Below are 20471 nucleotides of genomic sequence, written 5' to 3'. Positions count from 1 at the left end.
TTAAAAATGTAATTTTGTGAGAGCTGTACAGTGCTTACAGTGCACGCTCCTCTTAACAGCGCCTGAAAAAAAATTGACTTTATGGCTCCTGCAGAAAGAGCCATATCTGGCCCTCAAAAGAGCCAGATATGGCTCAAAAGCCATACATTGCCGATCCCTGCCCTATAGCAAAGGATCTGCTCAGGAAACCCTTAATCAATTGAACTCTTTCTAGCCCCATGTTGGCAAACCCATGGTATATGTACTGGAGGAGGCTGCTTCCCTCCCCATCTCCACCCACTTGAGGACATTTCTCACTTCACCCACCCCTCTGCCCAGCAGCCCAATGAGAGTTATTCTTTCCTCCCTGTCTGAGATAAGGCAGTGGGGGGAGGGGAGCTCACATGCATCATGAGGGTTGCAGTTTAGGCACTTGGTCTCTAAAAGGTTCCCCATCACTGTTCTAGCCCATTTGATGAAATAGCATGTAAAAAGAAACCCCAAAGAAGCATATAAGACATTGAAGTTTTAAAGAAAGTGTAAGGAAATACTTCTCCTTTAGGAGGGTTAACATTCTTCTTGATGGATTTATAGAGGGATTAGACATTAGCTGACTAAAGGATTAGTTACACTCTTGGTGATCTTTAAAAAAAACAGTACTCTAAGGAGTCTGTGGAGATAGCTATCTCTTAGGAGAGCATCTAGAAGTGGTCAGTGGGGGAAGGAAGGGGATACCTTTTAAAAAAATTTAAAATAATATATAATTTTTACCCAATTACGTGTAAAATAATTTTTAACATTCATTTTTTTAAGAAATGTTGAGTTCCAAATTCTCTTCCTCCTTCCCACCTTTCTCCATTTTCTGAAACAGTAAGCAATCTGATATAGATTTTACATGTGCAACCATGTAAAACATTTTTCCATATTAGTCATTTTGTGGAAAAGATCTCAGGAGGGGGATTTCTTTAACAATTCCTTCTTTCCCACCATGGAAACATCCAGTGGAATATAATCAAGCTATGAACTGAAAGTTAGCAAGATGAGTTGAGAGTTATATTTGGCAAGGAGGAGTCAAGCTTTAGGGAAGAGCAGGCCTAGGAAGTCCAATGTCCTTCCCAACAGAGTTGCACCCAGATGAAGTAGCATGAGGACACTATGAGAAGACAAAAGACTTTAGGACCTTGCACTTTAAGAAGTGTGTGTGTGTGTTGCTTTGGCTACATGTGTCACCACTCTACCTTTCCATATGTGTATGCCTCTCTGCAAATGTGTGTACTCTATGTATGTGTCCACACTTTCCACTAATACATTATCTTATTTCTGGGAAAGGATGCCCTAAGTGATTGGGGGAATGTTTTGTTTTTGCTATTCATATTACACTTGATTGTAAATGCCTTTGCTTTGAGTTGCTTATGTCCTTTTACTAGTGAGAGTCAGTCTGTTGGTGGTGGCTCGTGAGCTAGTGTAGGAGCGTGGACTCATGATGTACCTTGTTCCTGGGCTAGCTACCTGTTTGGAGTCCCAACCTGTAAGAGATAATGGAGAGCAGAATTCCCCAAAGGCAGCTCTACATCTTTTTAGCAGATGGAATGTGAAGAGTACCTTAGCCAAGCCTTTATAGAAGGCTTGTGAGCTCAGTTCCTTCTTTGACTGCATATTTAAGAGGAAGCTAGATCACTTTTTGGGGGGATTCCAACAGATTTCTCTGGTAGACTTTCATAGAATCATAGAATTTTACTGCTGAAATCAATCTTAGAGTTTTAACCTAGGCCAACCTTTTCATTTTATAAATGAAAGAACTAAAACTCAGAGAAATTAGGTGACTTGTCTAAGGTTGCATGACTATTTAGTTATGTGTCATAACTTAAGTTTATTTATCAGTTTGATAATGATGATAATAATAAATATTTTTAAATATATGCAGCAAATTTTCTTTCAAATTCTTAAAATCATTTTATGTTGGATTTCAAAACCGATCTGTCAAGTAGGAATATGCTCATATTATCTCTGTCAGTTTCCATTTTTTAAAAATGGATTTGAGAATATTTTCTCATTTGTTAAACAAGTGTTTTTATTTTTCGATTGGTATTGACTTTCACAGACTTTATTTAGCTGCTCACGGTATTAGCTTATGGTACTATTAACAAGCATTGCTTGCTTATTGACTTTAGAAGGGTGAATAACATCTGTACCAGCACTTTTCAGGATGGCACAGAAATTGACATCTTTCTTCCCTGCTGTGCTGGCATTTGAGGAAAAGAAAAAACGAAGCAAGAAGCAGTGAGAGGGAAAGAAGAGGTTTCTGCTATATAGTGGGTGTAGAAGATGCCTTTAAACCCAATTATGGGAGCTCCGTGTGTCAGATCTATTTGCCCTTGTTACAGTGAAGAAAACGTACTCTAGTTGTTCATTTGCCTTTTCAGGCAAATTCAGTCTGTATTCTAACGGACTGCCATGGGAATTGATGGCTCAAGATCAACTTCAAATTGCTGATAGTATCTTATAAAAGAAGAATGGCACACTGTGAAATTTTACTGGGAAATACAACCTCATAAATGTCTGACCATGTTACTCTTCTGCAAGTAGTTTACCATTAGGTATACTGTACATTTTACCAAGCAACAGGGCAAAGAGGAATTTACAGTAGAGGTCAGCATTATATTCAGGCATAATGGAATTTGACATTGGGGTTATACAAGAAGGTAGAGGGAGATAGTAATTAATAAGAATTAATTATGGGAAGAGAACCAAGATGTCCACAGCAAAGTAATTTGTGTGGTTAGGGCTCAGCACAATAAATTGATGGAAATGGAATGACAACCAAATTCAGACTCAGGAGAACTAGGACAAATTACAGATACACAGACTGGTCTATAACTATGGATATTTGTAAACAAAGGAGGAGGAAAAGGACAAGAAGAAGAAGAAGAATAGGAGGGGGAAAAAGAAAAAGAGGAGAAAAAGGAGGAGGAAGAGGAGGAGGAAGAAGAATTTAATGTAATAATGTAAGGTTTTGTCTTTTGTATGTGTACATGTTAGTTTTCGTTGATGGTTATTATGCTTATTTACAAATTGTATAAAGAAAAAAAAAGATTCAGCAAATTCTAAATTACACTAGATCTGCTAAGGTTGTCATCATTAAGAAGAATTGATCGTCAACTGTAAAAGACTTGACTACTCTCAGCAATTTGGTGATCCAGGACAATTCTGAAGGACTTATGACAAAGAATGATATCCATTTCCAGAGAAAGAAGTGTTGGAGTCAGATGCAGATCAAAGCATTTCACTTTACTTTATTTGTGTTTTTATTTTTGGATTTTGGTTTTATCTGAGTATTCTCTCACAACAGTGACCAATATGGAGATATGTTTTGTGTGATCATACATGTATAACCCAGATTAAGTTGCTTTCCATATCAGGAAGTGGGAAGGGAAAGGACAGAAGGATAAAATTTGGATCTTATGATTTTGGAAAACATTTGTTGGAAATTAATTTTACATGTAATTGGGAAAATAAAATACATAACAACTAAGAATTGATCATGTGCATTTTCATTCAGCAAATATTTATTATGAAATTATCAGTATGTGTCCATAATACTTTAAGGTTTACAAGTCATTTTTTATAACAATCCTATGACAGATATAGTCTAAGTATTATTATTCCCATTTTACAAATGAAATAACTGAGGCTTATGGGGTAAGTGATTTTCATGTGATAGCAGGGCTGAGATTCAGACTTAGGCTCCCTGATAGAAAACCCATTAACCTTTCCATTAAACATAATCCTTTTTGTCTGCTATATAGAAGATACTCTAGAACAGTGATTCCCAAAGTGGGCGCTACTGCCCCCTGGTGGGTGCTGCAGTGATCTAGGAAGGTGGTGATGGCCACAGGTGCATTTATCTTTCCTATTAATTACTATTAAAATTTAAAAAAAAATTAATTTCCAGGGGCACTAAGTAATATTTTTTTCTGGAAGGGGCGGTAGGTCAAAAATGTTTGGGAACCACTGCTCTAGAAGGATGGCTTGGACATAAGGTAAAATTGATTTTTGATAGTGACCACTATTAAGGAGACAATATTGTTTAAAAAAAGTGGATTTTGACACTTCATACAATCTGTATCTTATCTCTACCTCTTGACTTTTCCTTCAAGTCTCAGCTAAAAACCCATCTTCTGATAGAGGCCTTTTCCTAGTTCTCTTTAATTTTTTTTAAACCCTTACATTCTGTCTTAGAATCAATATTAAGTATTGGTTCCAAGACCAAAGAGCAGTAAGAGCTAGGCAATTGGGATCAAGTGACTTGCCCAGGGTCACACAGCTAGGAAGTGTCCAAGGCCAACTATGAATCCAGGTCCTCCTGATTCCAGGCCTGGTGTTCTATTCATTGAGTAAGCTAGCTGCCCTCTTCCTTAATCTCTATGTCTTCCCTCTGAGATTCTTTCTACTTTACCCAGTATTTATCTTGTTGTACATAGTTATTTTCATGTTGTCTCCTCCTTGAGGGCAGGGATTTTTTTTAACCTTTCTTATATCCCTGGTTCTTAGGTAAGTACTGGTTCATAGTAGATGCTTAATAAATGCTTATTGATTTTCTCCCTGAAGTCAACTCATGTCTGCCCTATACTGCTCTATTGTTCTTTAGATGACCTATAACTAATTCTTTAGCAACCATATAGCTTATAACCATATAGCAACCCTGGAAGTCTCTTGATATCAGAAAGAAGGCTTTGGGATCATTAAAATTTCCACTCAATTTTCCAAATGCAAACCAACCAACACACTCTCCTTTCTTCTCCTGATTCCAATTCGTTGTCCATTTACAGTGTCTATTCAAGATGTATGCACTAATGAATGTCCTATAGGCTGTTTTAGTAACTTTTTTCTTGTTTAGATGATTAGCTATATTTTAGGTGATTAGGGAATCTGTTAATATTTTCTACAGTATTCTCAGATTTGATGCAATTAACATTAAATAGCATCTTGTGAAGGATCTCATCATCTATAGGGATTCCCTTTTCCATCTGGACTGTAATGGACCACCTTTAGTAAATACCTTATTTTATGTCTCACTCAATATCAGCAATCAGAAGGTCATACAATTAAGTTATCTCTATCATTACATATTTCAAGGAATCTAGTATAGTCTGAAAATATTTACAAAAGGTACTTTATTGGAGGAGAGTTTTTTAGGTGACATTTTATTCTATGGAATCATATCCCTTTTATAGTCAATAAACTATAAACCCAGTGGGACCATATATTTCTTCACATTTCAGTCAATTGTGGGACTATAAAGATACCAGCTGTCAAGAATATTGTTTATAAAAGCTAGCCTATTCTTTTCCTATTTGTTTCTCAAGGAGGCCCTTGATATTTTTGTAGATTTGTTAGAATGATATTGTTAAGATGGGAAAGTAAGCATAAGAAAAGAGTTATTGATACTGATATTATCAATATTGATATCAATATGTTATTGATATTGATTTACTATTTTTTGACAGTAATAATGACTTTCCCCTAGTACTTGGTATCTTATCTTTAAAATGTCTTGATAATCAATCTCTTAACACCCTTAAAGTTGTGTCTCCAGCATAGATTTTCTCTGGGTCTACTTGGATAAGACTAGCTATGCTTTTCATCTTTATTTTCTCTAGTTAGTGCCTTTTCCATTTTCTTCTACAGCATACTGACTATGATGTTACAGCCGATAAAATTTTAAAAAATTTTCCTTTTAAATGAAAATTATCTTTTCCCTCTTACCTTTCCCCTACTAACTGAGAAGGCAAGAAATATAATTCTTATACATGTACCATATGTGATATGATGGCTCAAATCCCTATATATTTGAGAAATGAGATCTTTATCAGAGAAATTTAATTCAAATATTTTTTCCCCATTTCCCAATTTCTAATTTTGGCTTCATTGATCTTGTTTGCAAAACTTCTTTAATTTAATATAACCAAAATTGTCCACTTTACTTCCCATGATCCTCTCTGTCTTGATTGATCATGAACTCTTTTCCCATCCATAGATCTGACAAATAATTTTTTTCATGTTCTCCTAATTTGCTTATGATACCACCTTTAATGTCCAAATCATGTACTCATTTTGAACTTATCTTGTTTATACTACCTTTTTGTAGTATAGTTTGAGATTTAGTATTGTTAGGCCCATTTTCCCACTTTTTTTCTATTGATTCCCTTGATATTCTTGACATTTGTTCCTCCAGATGAATTTTGTTATTATTATTTTTTCTAGCTTTATAAAACAATTTTTTGGTAGTTTGACTGGTATGTCACTGAATAATTAAGTTAAATAATATAGTAATTTTTATTATATTGTCTTGACCTGCCAATTGTGAGAATTGGGTCAACCATACTGAATCTTTTTTTTTTTTTTTTTTTTTTTTTTACATTTTTTTTTAAACCCTTGTACTTCGGTATATTGTCTCATAGGTAGAAGATTGGTAAGGGTGGGCAATGGGAGTCAAGTGACTTGCCCAGGGTCACACAGCTGGGAAGTGGCTGAGGCTGGGTTTGAACCTAGGACCTCCTGTCTCTAGGCCTAACTCTCACTCCACTGAGCTACCCAGCTGCCCACATACTGAATCTATCTTGTACTTTATTCTGGATTTGGTTCAGTTCTCTTTCTATTCAATTATAGGTCTGGTCCAATTTCTGTCTTGTGAAAAAACTTTATTCCATTATGGGAATTGTGAGAAAACTTTATTGCATTGTTTGAATCTAGCACAAGCTGGAGCATCTCTATCTGTTACTTAAGAATCCAAATTTATTTAATGCTTAACTAAGGACCTAGGTCCATGATGGTGAACCTATGGCACATGTACCAAAGAGGGCAGGCAAAGCCCACTCTGGGGGTACACATAACATTGCCAGCCAAAGTTCTTTACTTGAATCAGGCAGAGTTACCCCCTTCCCCACCTGCTTTGAGGACATTCCTCACATCACCCACAGCCCAATGGGGGTGCTTTCTCCCTCCCCTATGTGGGGGCACAGAACTTGGTCTCTCAAAGGTTCACCATCACTGACCTAGGTTATGCTGACCAGAAACCCAATCAGATCTGAAAATTGTTGCAAGGAATTTTCTAACAATTAAACATCTCAAACAACCCATATATCTTATCTGAAAGCAGCCCAATACTATTCTATCAGTTATTGTTTCCTTGTTCCTTTGACCGAACAGATACTTCGGGGTAGGGCACCTCTTTTTCTGATTGTACTTGCTTAAGCTACTTCTCCTAGCTTGAAAAGTCTCTACTCTTTCCTCCAGTTACATATTACCTAATATTGCATCCTGTTTATATACTGATGGCTTTTTAAAAAAATTTATAAAAATCATAAAAATCTGTCTCCCCTGGTTTTCAAGTGACTAGCTGAAGAGGACTGATTCTGATTTGTTATGCAAGTGACATGCATTGCTTAATAAATCCATATGCTTGAGAGCTTGAAACTTTGTTTCCTCAGTTTGGTACTGGATCCCAATTTGGTACTGGATGAGAATTAGAGTAATTAATAAATAGGATGATGTTTCTATTTACACACACACACACACACACACACACACACACACACACACGAACACAGTAGCCTAGTGTTTGATAAACCTAAATATCTCAATAATTTTTCAAGTAGTTTATATAGTATTATTTCTATTACAGTTTGTGTAGTATCATTCCTATTACAGTTTATATAGCATTTGAATTATTTGTTTTTTTAAATGGTTGATAGAATTCATTTATATATCCATTTGATCCTAGGTTGTTTTTCATAGATAGATCATTTATGGCTTGCTCAATTTAGTTTTCTAAGATAGTTATTTGAGTATCCTATTTCTTCTTCTATTAATCTGAGCAATTTATATTTTTGTAAATATTCATCCATTTAGATTGTCTGTTTTACTGGCATAGAGTTGAATATAATCTCTCTTGCTTTGATTTTTATCTTCATTGGTTTTATATTCACTCTTTTAATTTTTGATACTGGAAATTTTCTTTTTCTTTTTAAATCAAATTATCTAAAGTTAATCTATTTTATTTTTTATGAAACCAATTCCTACTTTTAATTGTTAATTCAATTAAATTTTTAAAAAGTTATTAATCTACTTTGATTTTTTTTATTTCTGTTTTGGTGTTTAATTGGGGATTTTAAACTTTTTTTTTAGTGTTTTTAGTTGCATGCCCGATTTGTTGGCCTGATCTGTCTCTTGCTGATATAAATGTTTGGAGATACACATTTTCCTCTAAGTATGGCTAGGTCTGCATCCTATAAATTTTGGTATGTTTTCTCATTATTGTCATTATCTTTAATGAAATTATTGATTATTTCTATGATTTATTCTTTGACTCATTCTTTAGGATTAGATTATTTGCAATTAATTTTTAATCTATACTTCAAAGGCCCTTTATTGAATATAATTTTATTGCAATATAGTTTGGACAGGTTGCATTTAATATTTCTTCTTTCCTGCATTTGTCTGTGATGGTTTTATGCATGGTCAGTTTTTGTGAAGTTACCATGCACATCTGAGAAATAGATATGCATCTTTCTATTCCCATTCAGTATTCTCCAGAGGATTATCATGTCTAAGTTCTTTAAAATTTTATTTATATCCTTAACTTCTTTTTTCATTTTATTATGGTTAAATTTATCTTCATCTCAGAGAGTAAGTTGAAATCCTCCACAAGTATAGTTTTACTATATCTTTTTCCTCCTGTAAATAAATCATTTAACGTTTCCTTGCTATGCCATTTTGTTTATATCTCTTCAGTATTGATAGCAAATATTGATAGCAAATCTTGGTATCTTTTAGCAAAATATAATTTCTCTGTTTATTTTTTAAATTAGATCAATTTTTGTTCTACTTTGTCTGAGAGTATGATTGCTAATCCTACTTTTTTTTTTTTTACTTCAGCTAAAGCTTACTACTGTTTTGATCTCTTATTTTATCTCTAAATGTCTTTTTTTGTTTCAAGTATGTTTCTTTAAAATAACATATTGCTGGATTCTGATTTATAGTTCATTCTACTGATTGTGACTATTGCTCCATGGTATTTGAATTATTTCTTTCTAGCTTTCTTTTTTTTTTTTTTCTTGAACTGGTAGCTCTGGATTTGGGCTACAATATTCCTGAGAGCTTTCATTATGGTATTTCTTTTAGGAAATGGCAAGTGAATTATTTCAGCTTCCACATTGTTCTCTGGTTCTAAAATATCTGAGCAGTTTTCCTCTATGATTTCTTGAAATATATATTGTCTAAGATCTTTCTGATTTTCAAATAGTCCAATAAAACTTAAATTATTTTTCTTCACCTTATTCTAAGTCAATTGTTTTTCTTATGAGATATTTCACATTTTCTTCTTTTTTAAAAAAGTTTTTTGGCTTTGTTTTATTGTTTTTTGACTTCTCATGCAAACATTAGTTTCCACTTAACCAATCCTAATTGTTAAGGAGTTATTTCTTTAAGAGGTTTTGTTCCTCTTTTACCATTTGGCCAATTCTGATTTTTAAGAAGTAATTTTCTTCAGTATTTTTTGTGCCTGTTTTACTAAATTGTTCATTATTTTTTCATAAATTTCTTGCTTAATTCTAATTTGTTTTCCTAATTTCCCCTCTATCATTCTTATTTGATTTTAAAAGATTTAGTTTTGATATTTTAAAAAATCACTTTCTTTAGTTCTTTTAGGAATTCTTATTGGACTCATACCTCCATTTTTTCCTGAGGCTTTGTTTGAAGATGTTTTCAGGTAATTATCTGCTGGAACCTTGCTAGCAACTCCAGTGGTCTGGAAAGGTGTACAGTTTTGGTAAGAAAGAATGACACAGAAACTGGGAACCATCAGTCTAACATGTTAGCTCATGACTGTTCCAACAGCTCCAAGCTTGTGTTTTATTTTATACATTTTTCCAAGAACGGTTTTTTCTACAAAGTACATTTGAAATCAAAAGCTGTATAGAAACACTCAAGATTATAAGAATTACATCACAGTTGGTATATAGCACACAAATTTTTTCTCAAGTAGATTATATCTGGACAAGAAAGTGTTCAAGGTTAAACAATGAGTCTTACTTTATCTAAGTTTTATTTTAGTAAAAGCTTCCCGTACTTCAAAAGGTATGTTAAAGAATGAGCCTTTAAGATTGTGGGGTACAGCTCAGTGAGAGAAGGTACTAAAGTGAGAATGGAATTTGCTTGGACCTGCTATGCAGTGTCCTTGGATCATCTGAAGCAGAGAGAAAAAGATACATGCAGCTTTTGCTATTTTCTGCTGAATGAAAGGGCTGTTAACTCAATAAATGCTGGAGTACTTAGGGGCTTTCTATAGTACTTGAGGCTATCCTAAAAATCTAGATTATAATGCTTTCAATAATAAAAGGTGTTGGGCAGCTGGGTAGCTCAGTGGGTTGAGAGTCAGGTCTAGAGATGGGAGGTCCTAGGTTCAAATCCGGCCTCAGACACTTCCCAGCTGTGTGACCCTGGGCAAGTCACTTGACCCCCATTGCCTACCCTTACCACTCTTCCACCTAGGAGCCAATACACAGAAGTTAAGGGTTTTAAAAAACAAACAAATAAATAATAATAATAATAAAAGGTGTTGATCAGAAGGGAGTCACAGAGAGGGGTCAGATTTTGGATAAGCCATCCATCCTATGGCTTGATTTTTCAGGCCCCCAGAAATAGTTTAGGGCTTTGCTGGCTGTATTGATCTTAATGGGACCCCATTAAAAGACCCTGTTAAAGACCCTATTTCTCTGAGTGGCTCCCGGCAATTATCTGAGCTTGTTTCTTGAGCTTCCCAGTCACTGCAGTAGTTTTTTAAGGCCGGGTTCTTTTTTGTTGTTGTTTGCTCTATTTTCCAGCTTACTTCTCGATTTTGAACTTTATATTAGAATTGGGCTCTACTCACCTCTGGATGAGGAGATGACAGGCCTGAGAAATTCTTGTCTTTTATAGTCTTCTGCTTCCACAGCTTAATCTGGGGGGCTTATAAATTTTTGATGCTTCCTGTTTGGCATGATTTGGGGAAAGATCTGGTCACTGCCCTCCTGATATGCACTCTAGTTCTTACTTAGGTAAGGCCTCTGCTCCTTTGTAACTGTAATCACTTCTCTCTGCCCTGAAACTTCAACCCAGAAATAGGTAATTGATGACAGACTGCCAAATGGCACCTGATCTAGGTCTCAGATTAGGAGTCTCCTAGTATCCCTTTCTGACCAAGTGTTTACTCTCCTTACCATCCCTGGGCACTGCTGCTGCCCTACAGTCCACAATTAGTGTTTTTTCAGTGTGTTCTACTTCTTCCATATTACACTTGCAGACAGCCTCTACTCTAGTGTCCCCAGACCTCTCAGTCTTCTTAAACTTCCCTGCACTGGAAAAATAGCTTACTATGACTTTTTCTTGGCCTTTCCACTCAGAATTCTGTTTGGTATTTTCTGAGGTCATTTCTTATCTGTAAATCAGAGATTCCAATGGTACCCATGAGATTTTCGAGAATATATAATAATGAGATAATATATGTTCAATGTTTTGCAGCTCTCAAGGCACTTTGCAAATAATAGCTATTATTTATTGGTCCTCTTAACTTTGGGCAAGGTTGGGCAGTTATGACTTGTCACTCTACCATCTTGAATTTACCTCAAGAAGTATCTGGTTTTACAGTCTTGATTTGGTGCTTTCATATCATTTGTGTCATAGTAAAAAATTCTAATAAGAATCTTCATGGAGTTTTGTATTTTTCACATTTTTTGTTTACCTTCAAGGATCATCCTTATATATCGTCAGGATGATCTGGCTTAATAAGCAATGATATCACATAGTCGATAGAATACTGGACCTAGAGAGGAAGGCCTGAGTTTGAATCCTGTCCCAGACAAATAAAAGCTGTGTGACCCTGAGTAGTCACTCTCTCTCTCAGTCTCAGTTATCTTATCTGTAAATCAGAGATTCCAATGGTACCCATGGGATTGTTGAGAATATATAATAATGAGATAATAATATATGTTAAATGTTTTGCAGATCTCAAGGCACTTTGCAAATAATAACTATTATTTATTAGTCCTCTTAACAAGCTGAATGTAAAATTACTTTCCTTTCTATTGCTTCTTTTTTTTTTTTAAACCCTTACCTTCCATCTTAGAGTCAATACTCTGTATTGGCTCCAAGGCAGAAGAGTGGTAAGGGCTAGGCAATGGGGGTCAAGTGACTTGCCCAGAGTCACACAGCTGGGAAGTGTCTGAAATCAGATTTGAACCTAGGACCTCCTGTCTCCAGGCCTGGCTCTCAATCCACTGAGCTACCCAGCTGCCCCTCCTTTTTATTGCTTCTTGATATGCTGATACTGCTCACAGCCTTCCATCATCCTCCCTAAATTTTTACAAATGGGTTTATACTCTGAAACTGGTGTTACTCTTGACTCCTATATATTTTTATTTGACAAAGAATGAAAGTATTAGTTGGTCGAGGTAGTTTCTTTAGGTTTCCTTTCTGTGAAAAGAGAAAAGGACCCACATGTACCAAAAAAAATGTATAGCAGCACCTTTTATAGTGGCAGAAAACTAGAAACTAAGGGAGTGTCCACCCATTGGGGAATGGCAGAACAAATTATTGTGTCTGAATATAATGTAATACTATTGTGCTAAATAAAATGACAAAAAAGAAAAAAATTCCTTTCTGTGTTAATTGATTTATACTGGTTAGACTTCCACTGGAAATAGTGACAGATTGTTGATATCTGTTCTTTTATCCATATCCCATGTTTCAGAATCAGCAGTTTGTTCAAATAAGTCAAATTAGAATTTTTTCAATCAATCTCAGTCATAGAATATCATTTGCACATTTATATTCTTCTGATTTTGTATTTGTTTTTATTTTTGCTCTAATAAATTGCACTGTTCAAAGACAGTTGGTTTAGAAATGATCCCACATGGGCAGCTAGTCATACCTTACCTATTAGAACATAATTAATTTCAATTTTTTGAAGCTTGAAATGGTTTAATTTTATTCTTATAATATTATTATTAGGATCTTACTATGATCAGCACCTTTTTACTCTTTCCTTGTGATAGTGATATATGAGGCTTCTAATAATCTAAAAAACCTTGATTTCTCTTATTTCTTACTCTTGACCCTTTCTTTCCAACTTGTTTTTTATTGGCCCCTCTAAAGTCATAAACATATAGAAATTAAAACATGATGTAAAATATAAACAAGGACATAAGGTGTTCACGAAGAGACTCTTCTGACATCTGCCCAATCAATTTGATGCGCACATCTATTCCCCTCTTGAATATGGATTCAAGAGAATACCTTTTACCTTATAAAATATGGATATCTCTAAATGTCTATTAGTGTCTTATTAAGAGGACAAAGACTTCAGACAGTTCCAGTTGTGGGCAAGTCACTTAATGCCCATTGCCTAAGCTCTTGCTCCTCTTCTGCCTTGGAGCCGATACACAGTATTGATCCTAAGATGGAAGGTAAAAGTTAAAAAAAAAAAAGACATCGATCTAACTCCTAATTGATTTTCAGTAAACTAGAAGTTTCCCCCAGACAGTTAGGTAGGACTCAGAAGGGCAGATGCTTGTCAGAAAAGCCACCCTTCTGTCAACCTCTGAAAGAAAGTGACAGATTGCTCTTAGACCTTTTTCCCTCCTTTTTCATTTTCTCCTTTTGTATTGTGCCTTTTTTTTCCCCTCAGAGGCACCTACCATCTTGGAGAGGGGAGAGCTGTGTTTCTTTCTCATTATCAACTGGATGGGGAAAAAATTGCCTACTTTTCCTCAACACCCCTAAAGAAGATACAAGGGAAAAGAAAAAAAAAAAAGAAATGGACTGAAGCCATTTATTATTTACTTTAATAAAACCAACACAATGGGGGCAGATCTTCTAACAGAAATATATATTTCTGAGTCCCAGTAAATCAACCACATTGGAGACAGAATAGTACTAGTTACTGACAACTAAATAGAATTTATTTGACTATGACCTCTCAGCAAGGGACCAACAAGAATATAGGCATACTCAGACTCTCAGAAGAAGTGGGATCTGTGGAAACTCTACTGAACAAACTTTTCTTACAACAATTTGAAATGTTATTTTTTTCATATTCATTAATATATTCCTCCTTGCTTCATACTATGTACTCCTATACTTTGTAGGCTTTCAGAATTTATGTATATAGTTTGGACTATGCTGCTTGTTATTTGTCTCTCTTCTCTAGTTGTACTCAATCTGATTCAATAATTTTCAAATGCCTGCTTATATACATTATCTTTCCTCAATTGAATTATGAACTCTTTGAGATCAGAGGCTCTGATTTCTACTTTTTCCCCCCTGTGGTATTTAAAAGATGTAAAGGATGTGTAAGATATGTAATCAACAAGTCCTCCTTGGTTTTTGGTTTTTTTTAAACCCTTACCTTCCGTCTTGGAATCAATACTGGGTATTGGTTCCAAGGCAGAAGAGTGGTAAGGGTAGGCAATGGGGGTCAAGTGGCTTGCCCAGGGTCACACAGCTGGGAAGTGTCTGAGGCCATATTTGAACCCAGGACCTCCCATCTCTGGGCCTGGCTCTCAATCCACTGAGCCACCCAGCTGCGCCCCCACCCATTATTTTGAATTGAACTGAATGAGAAATAGTGAAGGATTAGCCAGAATAAGGAAAGGGCAAATTGAAGAGACTGGTAAATTATAAGTAATAGGAAAAGGTGGTGAAGAACATCAGAAAGGGGAGAAAGAGGGAAAAACTAGAGGGGACCCAAAGTAATAAAAGAGAAAAATGAATAGAAGAAATAACCATTATTGTTAAACAGCAACATTTCCACTAGAGATCAGATATTCTGTGGAGAAAGTTATGTGGTCTGAAAGCTTCTACTCTACAGGTGCTAATTTCAGGATCCATCTTCCAGTCCCTTGGAGCTGCCACTAAAATAGTCATCGTTGCAGCAAATGACTTAAATAATTGTCTTCATGGGTAGCTGTACCTCACCCTTTATTATCAAGGCTATTTTCATGAGATAATAAAGATTGTTAGATACTCAAAGTATTTTTGTCCTTTAGATATATTTTTCAATTCTAGTCATGTAGATAATTGTCAAAGGAGAGATCTTTTGAAGAATTGGACATGGTCTACATATTCCGAGTTGGATTTTCCTTTAAATTGATAAGGTAACTGTTTTTAGGGTGGTGTCATAGATAAAGAGCAGACCTCGAAGCCCAGAAGCCTATAGTTCAAGTCCTACCTTTGACCCTGAACAAGTCACTTAATTTCTCAGTGCTCTTAAAACTTTCTAAGATTATAAATTGCAGAGAATGTGCTGCTTTGCTTTTGTAAAGGGAATTTACTCCTCTGAGAGTTTCTGCTGATGCCAAGGAAATCAGAGGCTCTAGTCCCTATCTCCTTTTCACTTTGTTAGTCAAAAAGCAGTGCCAAGCTGGACCTTCAGGGTCAACTAAGGAAATGTTTCTAAGTAGCATTCACTGGTTGAGGGAACGAGTATAGAAGTCTGAACTATTTCAAGCCCTTGCTTCATAGAGTTATACAGTTAAAACTTTTTTTTTTTAAATTTTCATGACATTCCAGATACAGACAGTATTGCACAAAGATTATTCTTATTTTACAGGTAAGGAAATTAATGGTCAGAGAAATTAAGTGAGATGGAATGAAGTATTTATTAAGTACTCACTATGAGCAAAGCACTTTACTAAGCACTGGGGATACAAAGCAAGACAGTCCCAAATCTCAAAGAACTCACAATCTAATGTCTTCTAATGGGTGAGACAGTACATAAGAAGTCATATACATCAGACCTGGACACAAAGCTAGGACTTTTACCTTGCTCTACTGATCCCAATCTAGTACTATTTCCATTTACATGGTACCCTCACTTTATTTCAAGAGAGACTTGCATATTTTGGAGTCACAGGGAACGTTTTGATTTTAGCATAATATCCTGTTCAAACTAACCAAGATTCAATTCAAGATATAATAATCTACCATATAGGCTTCTAAGTCTCGTTCATTTAAAATTTTTGATAACTCAGGATACCTGTATAAATAGAAACAATGTGTAAATGACTTTTGAAAGCAAATTTTGGATAACCACATCACATTCGTATTCAATGGATTTCTTATTTCTTATTTATACTTATAAAGAATGACTATGGGGGCAGGTTGATAGCTCAGTGGATAGAGAGCCAGGTGGGAGGTCCTGGGTTCAATTTGACCTCAGATACTTCCTAGCAGTGTGACCCTGGGCAAGTCATTTAACCCTAGTTGCCTAGCTTCTACCTCCCTTCTGCCTTGGAACCAATACTTAATATTAATTCTAAGCCAGAAGGTAAGGTTGTGTTTTTTTTAATGACTATGATAGATGAAAAGGTAGCCTGCTAAAGTGGGACTTGTAGAATTTATCTTTTACAAGAAAATTCACTGTTTTATTAATATCATAGCATTGTTGTGTTTTGTCCTGTCTATATAGACTAAGTTTTAAAAGCTGGTAAAATTTAAAACTGCCCAATGAGTTTTTGAAGAACTTTTAAGTCAGTGTCACCTATTAACCCATAATAGTTCCCATAAATTTGTTGCTATAAGGTTTACAAGATTTCCTCATAACTTCTTAGCTAAGTACCCATTATAATTATTCTTCTTCTCATGCTATGGATGAAGAAATTGAGGATAAGTGGCTTGTCTATCACAGAGCTAGTAAATGTCAGTCATAATCTGAATCTGAAGATCCTGAATATCTATCTGTCCCTCTACATATATGAAAAAGTATGAATGCACTGAGGATATGAAATAAACCTTCATAAATGTATCAGGTAGAAATGAAGGATCAAAGGTAAAGATTCACCTCCTGCAGAGGGCTTGAGATGTAAGAAAATACAACCTTTTGAGTCAGAAAGGAAAATAAAGTTTAGCCAAACCAGAAAGTTGACATGATTATGAACAATTTAATTAAGTAAAGACCAGCATTTTGAGTATATTTAACCTGGACTATTCAGTGATTCTGTTTTATTAAACAAATGATCACATTTTTTATAGTAGGAATGTTTTACAGTCTAGTAATTCTGTCAGCTGTTTGTCACATAAACTTAGCTATGTGATAGATCTCTCTTCTTCACACTAACTGCCTTCATTAGATTTGAAAGGTCTGATATTTAAGACGCCTTCTAGAGTTTTAGAATGGAATGGCCTTGCCAAAGGTAGCCCTGACTTAACCATTTTTAGAGTTTTTCTAGTAAAAAAATGTTATCTTCACTAAGAAGTTTAAGATGACATGTAAAATTATTTTTAAAATAGACCAAAATTTAAAATTGCTGTTGATATTTTCAAAATTGTGTTTCTTTCTGAATAGGTGGCGCCCAGTTGGTGATATTCCTCTGAAGCCATTTCTGTTTCCACAAGAACCTATAATTAAAACATGGCCAAGTAAAATACAGGGAAGAACTGGTCCATTCATTCAACCAAGTGCAAAGGTTAGAAATTTGATTATTTTCTAACTAGATTATATATGAACTCTTATTTGTCATTTAGTGGAATCCTCGTGTTAGAGATAACCCCATTCTTTCTGTGGCCATGTATTTCTATTGACTCATGTTATGTCTCAGAAGAGGCAGCTAGGTGATATAGTGGATACAGTGGCAGGCCTGTAGTCAAGAAGTCTCATAGTCATAAGTTCAAATCTTGTCTCAGACCCTTACTGGCTATGTGACTCTGGGAAGATCACTTAATCCTATCCGACTCAGAAAATGCCAAATGAGATCACAAAGAGTTGGACAATTGAATAACGATATGACTAGAAACCAAGAAAAATTTCATGTTATTAGTTAGCAGAGCAATCAATCTGGCCCTAACTCTTCCAGTTTAATAGCAATGAATAAGAAGTTTTTAAAAAGAAAGTGACATAATAGTAATAATGCTAGTTGACATTAACATACCGCATTGAGGTTTGTAAAACAATTTGCATACCTTATCTAATTTGATCTCTCTCTCTTTTTTATATTTTCTATGGAGATTACCCTTTATTTTCAGAATTTGAAACATGAAATGACAAAAATTTCAGAACTACATTTCAGGACCTCAAGGGTCGTTTGGTAAAAGTCCTTTATTGGAGAGAAAAGGAAACTGAGCCAGTAGGGGAAGTGATGAAGTTAAGATCACAAAGTCATTAGTGGGCTGAGACTGCCAACACAAGGCCCTTTAAGAACATAGTTCCAGGCAGATTCTCTCAATCTCAAATAAGTATCTAGCTTCTTATACTCAAGAGTCTTGGGTCACCTGGGAAGTGGAGAAGAGACATACAAACACAAGTGTCCTTTTAAGTCCAAGGTCTTCCTCCTGAGCTAGAAAGTGCCTAGTGGAACCTCTTGGGAAAATGTAAGCATTTTCCTGCTCGAGAAGATGAATGGGTAGTTCCCCTGAGGGGAGCAGCACTGGTTGGAGGCCACAGAGTTATTCCACTTTGAAAGGAAGAGTCCATAGTAGCTTCCTTTTCCCTAGACTCCTAGTTTATGGGTATATCCTTGGATTCCATTAGTAGGGATATTGAGTCCAATCTTTATCAACTTCAATATGTAGTCAGAGTTTTGGGCTGCCTTGACTTCTAGATTTTCAGGGATCTCCATGTACTTTGTCAGGGCTCCAGGCTCAGATGCTTGGTATAGCCTTTAGTCTGTTGGCTTTGGGAAATAGTTCCTGGTACCTGGGTTAGTCCTTCATATCTTGGATTAGGAGATGGAGCCTCAGAGTCTGTTGTTAGCCCTCAGCCTTTGAGCTTCTTACTCTAAATGGTCACTTAATAGGTGACCTCTCCTTCATAAAGGCGACCAACATGAATGACAACTTCTCAATACACACCTCTCAGGCACTAAGTTCTCACCTTTCAAGCTTGAATTCATCATCAGAATTGACACCATCTGAGTTGATCTGTGCTTGTCCTTGCTGAAAAGGGCCTGGTTTAGTCTATTGGAATCAGAGCATTATTCTGTTGTGTGGATGGAAGGAGCTGGTTGAGGATGGACTGAAGTCAGATTGACATTACCTACTTGGTAGCAGGCAAGTGTCAGAAGTCTGAATGTTGCACCACAACTCATAGCATTTTGTGATTTATAATCCCTTGTTGTAGAATCTTTGATAGGCATGAATGGCTGCACTGTCTTCTTTTGGCTCGATTGCTTTTTTAGGTCATCTGATGGGGTTTTTTTTCCAGTTGTCCAATTGACTGATAGTTCCCTTCCTGTTTACTCTTGACATTTTTAAAGGGAGCCTGATAATCTTAAGAGCTTATCACAGAATCTTAGTCTAATAAATGTTTGTTCAATTCATTTGGTACTTTGGGTGTCATCTAGTACAACCTCTCCCCAAAGCAGGCATCCCTTCCAGGAAAGCCCCATCAAATATCATCTAGTCTTCACATGATAAGGAAGTTACCATGCTCTATGGCAGCCCATTGCATTATTGAAACAGCTGTAATTATTAAGAAATTTGTTTTATTAGGTTAAGCTAAAGTTGTTTCTCAACAAGTTCCACCTCCTTTGTTTTGCTCTCTGGTACTAAGCAGAACAAGCCTAATTTCTTACCACATGAAAACTTTTCACATATTTGATGACAGAAATCACATCTTCCCTTTTGCTTTTGCTTTTTTTAGCTTAAACAGCCCCAATTCTGCCAACTAATCCTCATGTGATCTTATTAAGAGTTTCCACCTGGTACTCTGTCTTGTCAACATTCTTTAAAAAATATATGCTGTCCTGGGGGCAGCTGGGTGGCTCAGTGAATTGAGAGCCAGGTCTAGAGACGGGAGGACTTAGGTTCAAATCTGGCCTCAGATACTTCTAGCTGTGTGACTCTGGGTAAGTCACTTAACTCCCATTGCCTCACCCTTACAACTCTTCTGCCTTGGAACCAATATACAGTATTGATTCTAAGACAGAAGGTAAGGGCTTAAAAATATATGTATGTATGTGTGTGTGTATATATATATATGCATATATATGTATGTGTGTGTACATACATTCTGTCCCAAAACTGACATATATTCTGTCCCAAACTGATACTCAAAGTCCTTCACAACTTGATTCTTTCCTACCTTTCCAAACTTCTTACTTTTTACTGTGGTGTCCACCTTCCCCACCTGGACACCATGCATCTAGTGACATTGGTCTCCTTGCTTTTTCTTGTATAAGACATTTCATCTCCCAACACTGCATTTTTATTGACTTTCCTTCATGCCTGGAACTCTTTCACTTCCTACTTCCTTATCTTCCTTCAAATTCTATCTAAAACCCCTTCATCTATAAGAAAACATTTCTTGATACCCTAGAGGTGATAGGGAGCCCCACATTGAGTAAGGGGGTAGAGGAAAGGAGTTTTGGTGTTGTTTAACATAGTTAGATCTATAGTTAAAAAACTTATTTGACAGCTGAGTGGAAAATGGACTGAAATAGGGAGAATGAAGGCAGGTTATT

The 20471-nt window shown here is 35.8% G+C and overlaps 1 protein-coding gene across 1 annotated transcript in view; it reads left to right on the top strand.

Annotated features, from left to right (window-relative positions):
* The window catches only part of IQCH (IQ motif containing H), a 278771-nt gene that overhangs the window by 15508 nt on the left and 242792 nt on the right, over positions 1-20471 (top strand). Inside the window, exon 3 of the mRNA XM_044660111.1 lies at positions 17360-17480. Coding sequence (XP_044516046.1) covers positions 17360-17480 — 121 coding nt within the window. The remainder of the gene's footprint in view (positions 1-17359; positions 17481-20471) is intronic.

This window comes from Gracilinanus agilis, chromosome 2 (assembly GCF_016433145.1).
Source record: "Gracilinanus agilis isolate LMUSP501 chromosome 2, AgileGrace, whole genome shotgun sequence".
In the NCBI taxonomy this organism is placed as follows: domain Eukaryota; kingdom Metazoa; phylum Chordata; class Mammalia; order Didelphimorphia; family Didelphidae; genus Gracilinanus; species Gracilinanus agilis.
The sequence above is the reverse complement of the archived record's forward strand: the minus strand, read 5'-3'. Positions and strand labels throughout refer to the sequence as shown.